The sequence below is a fragment of the Perca fluviatilis genome, chromosome 10 (assembly GCF_010015445.1).
Source record: "Perca fluviatilis chromosome 10, GENO_Pfluv_1.0, whole genome shotgun sequence".
NCBI lineage: Eukaryota > Metazoa > Chordata > Actinopteri > Perciformes > Percidae > Perca > Perca fluviatilis.
In genome coordinates this window covers 29,867,257-29,881,154 of record NC_053121.1, presented here as the reverse complement: position 1 = coordinate 29,881,154, position 13,898 = coordinate 29,867,257, and the positions used below count along the sequence as shown (strand labels likewise).

The 13,898-nt window shown below is 37.6% G+C and overlaps 1 protein-coding gene across 1 annotated transcript; it reads left to right on the top strand.

Moving 5' to 3' along the window:
- Positions 1–6,506: 6,506 nt before the first annotated feature.
- Positions 6,507–13,623, top strand: tdo2a (tryptophan 2,3-dioxygenase a). The gene is made up of 12 exons (XM_039812697.1): positions 6,507–6,654; positions 6,822–6,927; positions 7,068–7,158; positions 8,135–8,205; positions 8,978–9,105; positions 9,241–9,427; positions 9,619–9,726; positions 9,809–9,920; positions 10,065–10,122; positions 10,413–10,492; positions 11,300–11,390; positions 12,814–13,623. Exons 1-12 carry the CDS (start codon positions 6,620–6,622, stop codon positions 12,965–12,967), a joined length of 1,221 nt encoding a protein of 406 aa, XP_039668631.1. The 5' UTR covers positions 6,507–6,619; the 3' UTR covers positions 12,968–13,623.
- Positions 13,624–13,898: the final 275 nt, after the last annotated feature.

The window sequence follows — 13,898 nt, the reverse complement described above, 5'->3', positions numbered from 1 at the left end:
TTATTGCACTAATCAACTGTTCAGTTGTACAATATGAGATGTGATAAAATGTGGTATTAGCTGGCGGGTTACTTAGACACTAATTTGGATATCAACAATGCTTAAACACTTTCCAAATAGTTATGTATGCATGGCCTCAGTATTCCAAAAACAATATCGAAATTACATTAATTAGTAATACAAAATAATAACAAATGCTTCTTCTGAGCTACAAAGTCAAAGAAGCCAAATGCGTTAATTTGAAGTCAGCTGGTCAAAGCTGCTCTGAACTGAAGTGTGTATATTGTAGCTGAAGAGATTTTAAATGCAACTTACTTGAAATAGAAAGTTGCCTTAAACAGTCTACTCTGTCAGCATCAAAGACCAAAAGGATTTTAGGTGTAAGTATATGTGTGAACCTTTAAATTTTAAAAACTTCATTTGGGGTGTGATCAGCTTTCCCACACTCTTAAGTTATTCATCAAAACAGGAGTTCTGATGATGGAATTCATAATTCTGAAAACAAAGGGATTTCTTTTTCATGGTAAACTTCAAACAGCATTTCAAACCATGGGTGCATAATATTCTTTGCTCAAAGCTTGTTTTATGCTTTTGTTTTTGACCTCCCTGCTGCTCCTACATCCCCCAGATTCTTAACATAGTTTCAGAAATGTAACAATGTTTTATGGCATACAGAGCTCAACAAAGCTACATCTCTTTGAAAGCTGCTAAGCTCAAAATCGGAAATACATTCCCTCTGAGTTACTGTCTATTGTTCCTTCACACTAAAATTACAGTGAACTTATACAAACCCCCATTTGTTTTGATATATTCAATTTAGTGAGTTTCAAACCCCACCAAAGCCCTGCTGAAAAATCTTCAAGTAAAAACTCAGCCAAGCATTCACATCTTTCATTCTCTTAAAAGTCCTCTGATGCTCCCTAGTGGTACATATAGCATAGTTCAGAAAGTCATCCAGTACTTCAGCTGACTGTTTAATGTACACACCATGCAGCTGCATACTTATAATAACAGCAGCCATCACTGTACTTTCAGAGAGGTCAGAAAATAGTGCTGCCTTGAGCTCAAATTTAAAATAATTCATTTAAATTTTATTTTAGCGTGCCAGGTATTGGGGTGGTGGGGGGGAGACTAAAAATCACTTCTGGATACTCCAGGTTAATTTAAAGAGACATCAAATAGAATAGATAAATCGCTAATAAGTAAGATGAACCGCAGTACTGCTGCAGTATCACACTGTGTCCACAGTAGGCACTGCCAAAGAAACATTGCGGCAGTGCAACTAGACCGACTTCAAAGGCTGGTATAAAAGAGATGGCACGACTTTGCAAGAACATCAAAGACCTGAAAGCATCACGCAATAACCAGATCAGAGTGATGGAAAAAAAATGAAGAATGTTTCATAATTCAATTGAGCCTCATTTTATGCAAACGTAACACAAACGTAGCCATATGGAATCACACAGCCAAACAAATGATTTTGAAGTCCACATGTCCCAACTTGGAGTCACAATCAAACACCACAACACTGACGTTACACATCATATATGATGCTTGACTTTGACGTCATACAGTTCATTTTGGACTTGTTCTAAATTTTTGAAAAGCTACTCCAATCAATTACAATCACATGATGTTGAGCTGAGTGTAAGGAAAGCTACAGTTGTTCAAAGTGAAGTTGAGTTTACAGTAGTAATTCAGCGACCATTGATGTGACATTAAAAATGTGCAGTCAAGTGCATCAACTGAGCTGATTATATAATAATGAACACATGAAATGGTCAACAGATTGAGCTCTCTAATGAGTTTCTAGTAAATAAAATAAAAGTGTGTAGCTGATTGCATCTCCAAGGGCATCACACATTTTAAATGTGGAATTGACACAGTATTGACAAAATAGAAAACTACTACAATGAATAGAGCACCTGCACTCATGACCTTCTAATTATGTTACATTCTGCCTATTACACAAACCAATTTACTGGAAAGGAAAAAAATAACACTGTGTCTTGCATCTGGAGATTTCTACACATGCATGCGCCAAAAGTCAGAAACAAACTACGGCTATGTTTGAACTACAGATGTCCAGAAAGGACCACAGTCTTTCTTAGGGTCACAGAATCATCATTTTATCTGATCTGGACATAAACTTCGCTCTGACCTTCGACATAATCTCTGTTTTCTTGTGGACACCACCTTCTGATCTTGACATAACCTAAACTGTTATTAGATGATCGTCAGATACAAAAATGCATTCTGATACGGTAATCATCTACAAACAGCAATCCCTGCCACTTACGTTGCCACTCACTTATAACATAATTATATGAAGTTGCTGTGAACAAACACAGAACTATGTAATATTTTTACATAATAATGTTGGTAGTTTGTTCACTGTTGCACAAGTCACTGTAATGTTTCTATAATATTCCCATAATGTAGAAAAATGTTTAATCTACAATATAGTTCAGACCAACTATAACATCTCTGGCTGATTGCCGTTTATCCATTCAATTCATTTTTGTTTCACTTTATTGTAATTTTACTTCCATTATAATTCCGAGTGCAACCTGCTAAAAATAATGAAAGCTGTAAAGGTTACGTTATGTGTTAAAATAATGTAAGAGCCATGTAATTGTAACTTTAATTACCTTGCCTCTTAGTGTAAACATAATGTACAACCAGAAATAGTGATAGTGTTATTTCTTTTTATCTTTCATTATATCTGATACCTGACAATCATATTTTATCCTCAGAACCTTTAAACATTTTTATCTCAACATCTAATTGAAATTATTGCTAGAACATTGGGTTAATTAAAGTTCTTTTAGATCATAATAATTATGAGAAAACAGTGAATTAGAGTAATCATTTCCTCCAATATTTATTGCCAATAGGGTGGCTAGAATTACGGCAGAAAGAGTAACATGCAGATCTTACTATATGCCAATATATTTAATTCATTTTGTCTGATTCTTTTGTTCTTTTTTTCTACATTGTTACACTTTAGTGATAAATGCATAGATTATGTGTTGAAGCTTCTATAATGATGGTTTGAGAGTACAAAAAATCTCAAAACAGTGTGGAGATGAAGGTTGCCGACGGCAGGGCTGACATTGGGCAAACACAACTACAGCACAACTGCAGAGTTCAAGTACAAAGGGCACATAGAGAGGAAAACAGTGCAACTTTCAAAAACCCCCCCTTTTTTTTTTTTAGTGATTGGGATTTTACATCTAGATATGAATGTATTCAAGTGGGTGGGATAGACAGGTCTGTTAAAGCTGCGAAGATTTATACTGATGGTCTCATCTCGTCTCAAGCACCTCATCCTCTGTTCTCCCTCTCTCACTTGCATTCCATTCATCCCAGCTAAAAGGGAACAAGAACAAAGCATTCTGGGGCTGCTTTTGCTTTTCTTGTTCAGACTGCAGCTTCATATTGCTGGGCTTGTACCGTGTCCCAATTCAGAAATAGCTGCTTGTTATCATCCCTCTGATCTTCTGAGGACAGTTGCAAAAGCTGTTGGGACTTTACTGAGAAGTCTACAAAGAGTGTGGGTAAAAAATAAATAAGGGCGCTAATGATCTTATAGAGATTTAGAGAGAGTAGATTGAGGTTTCTAATTCTTACACTGATAAAATAGCAATACAACAGTACAGTACAACATGTAATGATAAAAGAATTTTAAAATAATTGAATAAAAATAAATAATTATTAAAATGCTTAAAAAAAAGAGCAACCAAAGGCCATTGTCTTGAGATGTGTTTTAAAACTATCAATGGAGGGGGAACATCTGAGACAAAGTGGAAGATTATTCCAAAGCGTTGGAGCTGCCACAGAAAAGGCACGATCTCCTTTACCCACTAACCTCGATCGAGGAATAGTTAAAAACAATTGATTCGAGGATCTAAGATGCCTGGAATTGGAGAAGGGGCTGAGGAGTTCTGAAATATACTGGGGAGCCTGACCATGAATGGCTTTACAAGCTCAGTGTACGTTCTTTAACATTATGTACTGTCCAAGCACTCTCTCTGGCCTTAGAACCACCCATCTACGATGATGTTCACCAAGAAAAAATAAAATATTAACCATTTGCAAATATTTACAGATGAGTCCAATGACCTACAGAGGGGTATCAATGATTCTCAGAGATTTATTGTATGCTTTTATAGTGGTAAAGAGGAGTTCATGGTTAGAAATTCAAATAATATCAACTTATTAATCATTAACATAGCTTATCAAGATTAAAGGTCTGTAAATTAGAATTAGAAGACCTATACACTGCATCAGTTGCATTTCAAATGTAACAATGCCCACATGCATATTCCCTGTCAAAGACATTAATAAAATAAAAAGTAAATTTAACATTTTCTTTTTTGAGCGCCAGTATAAATAAATTAAGGATGTTTTTATTACTGGTCAAATGAAAAAAAACTCTGGGTTGGTTGTGGTTCAAAATCCGCTCTACCCATCTTTAGATAGATTTTTCACAGATTATTCCTTCTTTTTTTTTATTACATGTATTGTTTAGAAACGTTCATGGCAAAATAAAAAAAAGAGATAGAAGTGACGTGCATATCAGGTTTGCCATCCAGGACATCAAACCCGTGATGCAAATAAATGCACGTACCTCCAAGTCTGAGGCTTACATAACTAACTTCACCATTTGTAAGAGATACACACAGATATAAACAGCAAACCCTGGAGAGTAAACAGTGAAGATAAACTGTGACCGAGACAGCAATGTGCAGAGAAGTTTCCTGAATACACGATTTGTTCTCAGTATAAAGGTCACAAGCAATAATAACACACTGAAAAAAATGGGAAATAGCAGGTCTTTGAATTTACAAAAATGAATTAAGAAAATGCTACGCAATTCATTTATATTCCTTTCAAGAACATGGTTCAATCATGTACACTTCAGTTGGTTTTTGAAGATTATTTTTTGGGGCATTTTCAGCCTTTATTTTTGACAGGACAGCTGAAGACATGAAAGAGAGCGGGGGGGAATGACGTGCAGCAAAGGGACCCAAACCCGGGCCCGCTGCGTCAAGGAGTAAACCTCTATAGATGGGCGCCCGCTCTACCAACTGAGCTATCTGATGTTTTTGAAGAATGTTAACTGTATGGATTCATTTTGCGTTGATTGAAATTGATTGAATTGAACATTTTAAATGATCGAATAAAGTTTGGTCACTACCGGAAATTGTATGTTTGAATCAAAGGGCGTCAGCAAGTGTAGGTGGCACTCGGGAGCAGAAGGTGGCGGTAATGTCTTAAATGCCAACACAGTCAAACTGAAACGGAAAAGTGCTTCTAATTCACTTCACTGGTCTCCGTGGGAAGTCTGTGTCACTCTATTTCACACACAAACACACACACACACACACACACACACACACACACATTTCTACACACCAAGAAGTGCATACGAATCTTGCAAAACCTGGTAGACCGGACCACTTGGGTCTAAGAGCCCTTTAAACAAGATAAGCGTTTACATCTCCGTGCGAGAGCAAAGCAACGGCTGTTTAACACTGACACAGCAGTAACTAGAGGGAGGAAACCATTCATTTGACTTTCTATGGTCGGACCCAAGGGGGAAAGCGAGCATCCGGAAAGCGTACCTCCTGTAGGGAGTCTCTTAGGCTAACAAGCCATCACCTGCCGTTAGCATCCCATTGACTGCCATTCATTTTGACGTCACTTTGACAGCGAATAACTTTACATCTGAAGCGTTTAAAGACTCTATTTGTCCGTTGTTTATTTCTAAAGAAACACGACAATGTATAAAAGGCTCCATTACCTTGTACCTCATCTTATGGCTCCGTAGCAGACGTTTTTGTAAAAATAGGCTAACGATTGTGTCATAATCACGCGACTTTCTTTCGCATAGTAGAGGAATTACCGTACAGTACAGGAGAAGCTCGAAGGCAGTTTCGGGCAGTCCTTAACGATAAATAAATAAATAAATAAATATACAGTACAATCATAATTAGACACAACAGTTAACAAAACAAAAACAGACCAAAAAAAATGAACATCATAATCAGTCAGTCATAATCAAGCTTGAGGCAGAGCAAGAATGAAACTGGATATTAATAATAATATTAGAAGAGGGTTTATCATGGTGTTGTTGAGGATTATGGACAGGTACAATTGGTACTGTAATAGGAAAACAGGGCATTTTTAAAGGAGTGGAGAGATAGACTGGATCGAATGTTTACATGTAGATTACTCCAATCTGAGGGGGCTTTTAACCTAAAGGCTTTCTTAGCTGTAGCGAAAGATACAGCAGGGACAGAAAAATAATGTTGCGTAGCGTATTATGTAATATGTATTTAGTATCTGCTGTTTTTCATTTTATTATTTGAAAAAGGGTTTTTGTGATGTTCTTTTAGCAAGTCAAACAAAGTCCAGAAGGATGTCCTGGTTCAAGGTAAACACATAAATGGTAAATAACAGCTCCCTGGGGCAAATAGAGGCGGGCCGGATGGTGTCTGTATCCTCAAGAGTGATTGGATGGGGTGAGTCTTTAAAAGTCTGGATTGCGTTGAAGACAATTTTAGTTAATGTTGTCAAGGAAGAAGAACACATCTGTGCCACAACTGAAGTCATGAGTGGATGTCCATACTTTGAGAAGAGGCATTTGTATGTTCAAATTGTAATTGCAGCTAAAACAGGGCTCTAAAGGATTTATGATCACATTGTTTCCTTTTCTTCAAATTTGATTACATGCAGCCCTCTGTCAATTCATTGCTAATCCGGCTGATGGGAAAACATCAAGTAACAAAACGCCTTCTCTCTTCGCACCGCAGGTTATTCAAAAACAAGCCTCCCAAAACAGAGGAAGATGAGGATGCCTCTCAGGCAGGCGTTAACAAGGCCAGTAAAGGAGGAATCATCTATGGAGACTACCTGCAGGTATAGAAAAAAACACCTATTATATATATCAGTTTGTACCTGGCTTTTTTTTTATTTAAAGAAAGATAAGTACTGGAATTTGGATTTGTCTTCAAATGTGGGCTCTTAAGTTGAGTGCTTCATTTCTTTTCAACTCTCAGCTCGACAAAATCGTCTCAGCCCAGGTGTTGCAGAGTGAAGTAAAGGGCAATAAAATCCATGATGAGCACCTCTTCATCGTCACCCATCAAGGTAAAACTAGATTGATAGTGTTTGAGAGCCTTTTTCTACTTGTCTTACAGAATTAAATAGTTCTTTTCATCTTGTATTTAGTCATTGATTTAGTAATCTTATATTGGTTTTTGGAGTACATTTTTTTTTACATGTCTCTCCTGAAAATATCCAATTGATTTTCAACCAAGAATCAATTTTGTATGTACATTATAAGGCTGAATACTAGAGAGTAACTTGCTCAAATTGACCTTTTTGTAGTGTAATTAGCCATGCTGCTAAGACTATGCAAAGACTTTGAAAGAGACATACATGCATTTATTGTGTCTCGATTAGACTACTGTAACTCTTTATATGTTGGATTGGATCAGTCATCGTCGGTTACAGTTAGTCCAGAACGCAGCAGCTCGACTTTTAACCGGGACCAAAAATATTACAGCGGTTTTGGCCACGCTCCACTGGCTTCCTGTCTGTTTCAGGATTGATTTTAAAATTGTATTGCTTGTTTTTAAGATTTTAAATGGGTTGTCGCCTTCTTATTTATCAGAGCTTTTACAAGTCCACACACCTGTCAAAGCTCTGAGGTCTTCCAATCAGATGTGCCCAGATCCTGGCGACCGAGCCTTTGCAGTGGCTCCTGCAAATCTCTGGAATAGTTTACCTATTATAAGACCATCTCAGACTGTTGAAACATTCAAGTCCTTGCTTAAGACCCACTACTATTCGTTGGCTTTCAATTCAAGTTGAGCTTTGACACCTTGTCCTTTTTTTTTTTTTTTTCTCTACTGTTGGTTATTTTGTATTGTATTGTTTGTTTACTATATTATCAATATATTTTTTTTGAGCTTGTTAAGCACTTTGGTCAACTATGGTTGTTTTTAAAGGTGCAATATAAATAAAATTGAACTGAACTGAAATGACTGCTTACAGACCTGTTTAGCTTGTAATATTATACTAAAACGTTTATGAGGCTTAAACTTTTTGTCTTTTATTTCAGCATATGAACTGTGGTTCAAACAGATTTTGTTTGAACTTGATTCGGTGCGACATCTCTTCATCAGTGGACATGTAAGTTGTATTTCTGGGGCGAAATAATCTTACAAACGTTATGTGATAATGGGCCCTATTTTAATGATCTAAGTGCACGGCGTGAGGCGCGATCACTTCCCGCTGCCTCAAGATAGTAATACACCAAGAATTCACCTGAACACACCTCCCTGTAAGACCAGCACACCCATGGGCGCAAAGATGGGCGCAGGTGCATTTGCTGTTTAGACAACGTGGGTGCTGGACGGGAAACTGACAACTGCGTCGGTCTTAAACTAGCAAAGACACTTGCGTCGGGTTTTGCGCTGCGCCGTGTGCAAGATAGTGCCCCTTGTGTGTTTTCTTCATGAATCATATATAGAAACATATTATCTAGTTTTCAAGTACCATCTGTTTGATACGATTCTGAAGTGGAGAAGAACATTTTGTTTTACCAATACATTCAGATCTTTTGGATGTGAACTGTCAGCGTTGAAGATTGAGCGCTGCTCAAAATATGAAATCACAAAGTAGAAATAATTTGAGTAAACTGAAAAGTACAAAATACTCAGATGAGAACACTATGATAGTCAGATAAGTCATATTCAATAAGAGTTGTCTTATTCAGTCAATCTGGCTTTGGAATTCAGTCAGGAAAATGAAGAAAGAAAGAAATGTTGTGCATCACTGCGGCTGATGTTCTAAATTAAAATTTGAGCAATTTTGATCCATGACTTTTTTTTTTTTCCTGGAAGAGCCACAAACTAGGTTAATAAAAAATGAATTCAGTATTTATTTTTTATTTTTATTGTAGGTCAGAGATGAACGCAACATGCTGAAAGTCAACAATCGCATCCACAGGATTGTGATGATCTTTAAGCTGTTGGTCGACCAGTTTGCGGTTTTGGAAACAATGACAGCCTTGGACTTTTTTGACTTTAGGTAAGCACTAGTAAATAACTTCTGGCCTTTTCTACTTCAGCTCTAAAAAAAAAGAAAAAACCTACAAGATGCACTCATGACAGACTCTGTCTGTGCTGTGTGCACGTATGCTTACTTGTGTGTGCTTGTGTGTAGGGAATACCTGGCTCCAGCCTCTGGATTCCAAAGCCTTCAGTTTCGGATCTTGGAGAACAAAATTGGGGTCCCGGACAACCTGAGGGTTCCATACAACAGACGCCATTACAGGGACAATTTCAAGGGTCATGAGAGTGAGATGCTGCTCGCCACAGAACAGGAGCCGACACTTTTAAAACTAGTCGAGGTACATCTTACAACTGGCAAACACTTGGTCAGCAGTTTTTAAACTGAGTTAATTAAATAGGGCATAATTTCATTTTACTGTATATCTCTGTATTTCTTTTCAACATTGTTTGTTGTCTCTTGCTCTGGGTAAGCCCATCTGCTACTGACCAGGGTATGAGTGTGATAAAAACCCTTGGCTCTTCTTCTCAGGAGTGGCTGGAGAGAACTCCTGGCTTGGAGGTGGACGGATTCAATTTCTGGGAAAGGCTGGAAATCAATATTTTTGATGGGCTGAAACTGGAAAAGGAGAAAATCGAGGTAAGAGATGACTCCAGCTTTCAGAACAAACTTTCTTTGCTCTCCCTGGAGTGCACCGATTTTTTTTTTTTTTTTTTTAAAGAAAATGGAAGATTCTGAGGACAAGGAAGAAATGATGGCTGAACTGGTCAAACAGAAAGAGCTGTTTACGTCACTCTTTGATGAAAAGCGACATGACCATCTCCTTAGCAAAGGTGAGTGCTTTCTACAAATTGAAAGAAAAAGAAAAAACTGATCAATCACTTGTCATAATCCAGTGAATGTCAAAACTAATTAAAGACACTTAGTTTTACTTTCAAAGTACTGTAGGCTAATATATTTTTATTTTTGCTGACAAGGCGAGAGGCGGCTCTCTTACAAGGCTCTCCAAGGTGCCCTGATGATCAACTTCTACAGGTATGTGGTGGTTTTTACGGCATTCCTTCACCTTTAATTATGCAGTGACACAACGTGGCACGAGACTCATTAAGACTACACAAGAATTAGCTGAGTCAGTCGCTGCATGGTGACAATGTGAAACTGCTGGGTTAAAGACATTAACTCCATTGAGGGTAGCGAGCAGGCTCGTTTTACAACTTCTATGAACACCAGCCAGAAACATTTTCATACTTATACTTGATCGTCTGTACACGAGATCCTAAATAAATCAAATACAGCAAACACTAAAATCTTCTTTTACTTTTTAGGGAAGAGCCGAGGTTCCAGGTTCCTTTCCAACTGCTCACATCTCTCATGGATATTGACACCCTCATGACAAAATGGCGATGTAAGTTACTGTAGCATATGCTCACAAGTAGGGCTGGGTATCAGTCATAAATTTTCGATACCGGTAACGATACCAATACCGTGACTTCAACACTGGTTCCTAACCGATATTTTTTTCGATACCAACTTCATAAAACAAAAAGAAATTACAACATTCCACATTACGGCACAAATCTTTTTATTTATTTTTCCGCTCCTACTATGTGAGCCCCGTCTCTGTGCGTAACGTAGAGTTTTTCCTGCCTGCCTCTACTACGTGTAACGTTAGACAGCCAATCAAAAATCGTATTAGATCTCTGTAAGAGCATGCTGCATGCTTATTGGCTCACTGACGCTGATGAGATTTACTCCTTAGATATTGAAATTGGGTATTGAATGACGAGGCATTTTTCGATACTTGATACTTTATAGGCAATTCGGTTGGTGCCTAAAAAGTATTGCATTCGGTACCCAGCCATACTCCCCAGTGAAGAACAGAAAAAAAAGTGCAGAGAGAAAAAAAAAAAAAGCATGTCTACTAGAAACCAATGCTTTCATATTTCGCCCAAGGGCAGAGCTGGACTAACAACGGAGTTTACAGAGCCAAAGTTAGGTCAGGACCTCAGAGGCAGAAGATTCTTATATCCTCTTCGCCTGCTGATCAATCCAACAACCTATTCCCATGAAATACATGTTTTACTCTCCTATCATACATATGTCTAAACTATTTACAGCTCATATGAAATGCAGCTCATATGAAATGCAGCTCATATGCAGGGCCAAACCATTGCTCATATCACAGAGCATATTTCTGTCTTTTGTTTTTTAGACAATCACGTATGCATGGTGCATCGTATGATTGGCAGCAAAGCCGGCACAGGGGGTTCATCTGGCTACCACTACCTGAGATCTACTGTCAGGTATTGTACGCTATAAACTTCAACCTACTGATTAAACACTTTACTTTGCACATATTGTTGTGAAACAATCCGATCACGATCGTTTTGGTATAAATCCTATCATCAACTGGTTTGACCCCTGTGAGTTGATTCTGAAAGCAGTGGCGAGCACTCGGAGAACAAAGTGTCACAAAGCACGGTTCTGTTCACAATGTTCTAAAGATTTAATGAGACACACAAGGACATAATGTAGCCTACATATTTTCTAACAATCGCTACATTCATTTAGTAGCGTGTAGTAAGATACAAAAGAGTCAGGATGGGCAGAAGGATTGTCTCAAGGTTTGTTCACACAGATAGGAAAACAGTGACTTCACAGAATGGAATGTAACATTCCAACATTTTATCGCTAGTTATTGTTTTTATACTGATCTTGCTATTGCTTTTTTTTACCTTGTAAAGCGTCTTTGAGTACCTTTTTAAAGCGCTATATACAACAAATTTATTATTATTATTATTATTATTATTATTATTCACATAACATATCTTAAAGTGCCCATATTATGAAAAAAAACACTTTTTCTGGGATGTTATTTTGTGTCTCTGGTGCTTCCACACGCATACAAACTTGGAAAAAAAACAAACATCCATGCTGTTTTGAGTGAGATACGGGTTTCTGAATGCATCCTGCCTTCAGTCTCCGGGTGAGGTGTTCAAAATCTGACACCGAAACGCCGGGCTAACCGCATGCTAGTGGTTAGCCCCCTCGTTCTCAGTGGCAAAACACTGCTACAACACACACGAGTAAGAACTACTTACATGTCCCTAATCTGCAGGTATTCCCACGCAAAGTTGGAAGTGCGCCCTCATTTAGAAGAAGTCTCCCGGCTAATCCTGCCTTGTACTGACTGAAGTTGGAGAAACAGCTAGCTAGCTGATGCGATCCTTACCTAGCTACTGCACATGTGCGACTCCCACCAAAGATGGTATAGAAATGGGATGTCTCACTCTGTAGCTAAAACAGAGACCTGAACACACAGGGAGAAAAGAGGAGCTGCAGCAATGTGCAGTTCAACAAAAATATGGAGTTTTCTGAAAATTAAACCATGTAAACCTATTCTGGTACAACCTCAAAATACAATTATGAACCTGAAAATGAGCATAATATGAGCACTTTAAACACTTTAGAATTAAATTAGATAAGGACAGGACACTGATACCCTGTGCTTATCTGAATGAACCTGTCATATGGTCACTTCTTCCTGACATGCACAAATTATCCTTAAAGTTCATTTCAAAGGAGCCACGAGAAGTTCTTTACTCGCTGGCCATTATTAGTTTTATTTATCTTTTGTCCTTCAGAAAGTACAATTTGTAACAGACGCATAATTATATTTTGAGTACATGAGTTAAATATTTAAAGACTTATTTTCTTTCCCTTTAGTGACCGCTACAAAGTGTTTGTGGATCTGTTCAATCTGGCAACGTTCCTGGTGCCTCGCCACTGGGTGCCCAAGCTAAATCCCAACATTCACACGTTCCTCTACATGGCCGAATGTTGCGACAGCTCCTACTGCAGCAGTGAAGACTCAGACTAGAGGAATCAATCCCAGTCGTCTGTCCTGGCTTACATTTTCACCGTAACTGACCTCAAAACAGTAGATCCGTTGCACAGCTGAAAGGTTTTAGTAAGAGGTGCATACAGTAAGATGATGAAGAAAACTCTTAAAACACAGGAAAATGGAATTTTTGTTTGTTTGTTTTGTTTTTTTTTACAGTTGAAAAAAGAGTGAAGCATGGCACAGGGAGGGGTCATTTAACATAGGTGACAATCTAAACCACCAAAATATCCATTAGGGAGAGACACTTGATACCATGATAGTATTATTGGTTGGGATTTAAATAATTTTAGTATTTGGATTGTATTTTTTAATGTAAAATATATATATATAATTTTTTTTTCATCTCATTGTGACACTAAAAGCATGCCAAATATCCTACACTTATGTTAACAAAGAACAGTAACAGAATTTAGCTTATTAGTTACATCAGACTGCAGCACCAAGGTTTATACGCCAGAATCTTGTGACGCAGTGTCTGACCCTGAACAATTCAAATGGCCAAATTAGACAATTTTGCTCTAATTTCTAATCTTAACCGGTGACAAAGTATAGCAGATGGCTACTTGATAAAATTTGCTTTGATGTTTTTTTTTCAGTACAATTATGTAAATTCCCTGTGACTGACCTGAAAGCAAGTGGATCAATGAGCGCAGTGATCAAACCGATGGCTATGATGGGTTTTTACAAACACATTATTTTTCATGTCAGCATGGGAAATGTGTCAGAGAGGGAGCCATTTTAGACTATTGGGATGTGTGTACATACAATTATAATAAACCTCTGTATAAACAATGTCAACATCTACAATAGAACAATTTGCACAGCATAATGCATTTGTAAATAATGTTAATAATGTAGTTGTGTAATGTTTTGTATAGTATGCTATATGGTATAACATTAATTGTAC

What these genes read in the sequence shown, in the direction of transcription:
- tdo2a (XM_039812697.1), top strand. Translation starts at nt 6,620, where the DNA reads ATGAGTGGATGTCCATACTTTGAGAAGAGGCATTT. An exon ending in TCTATGGAGACTACCTGCAG is followed by an intron (nt 6,928 to 7,067) that starts GTATAGAAAAAA and finishes TTCAACTCTCAG; the next exon opens with CTCGACAAAATCGTCTCAGC. An exon ending in TTGGACTTTTTTGACTTTAG is followed by an intron (nt 9,106 to 9,240) that starts GTAAGCACTAGT and finishes GCTTGTGTGTAG; the next exon opens with GGAATACCTGGCTCCAGCCT.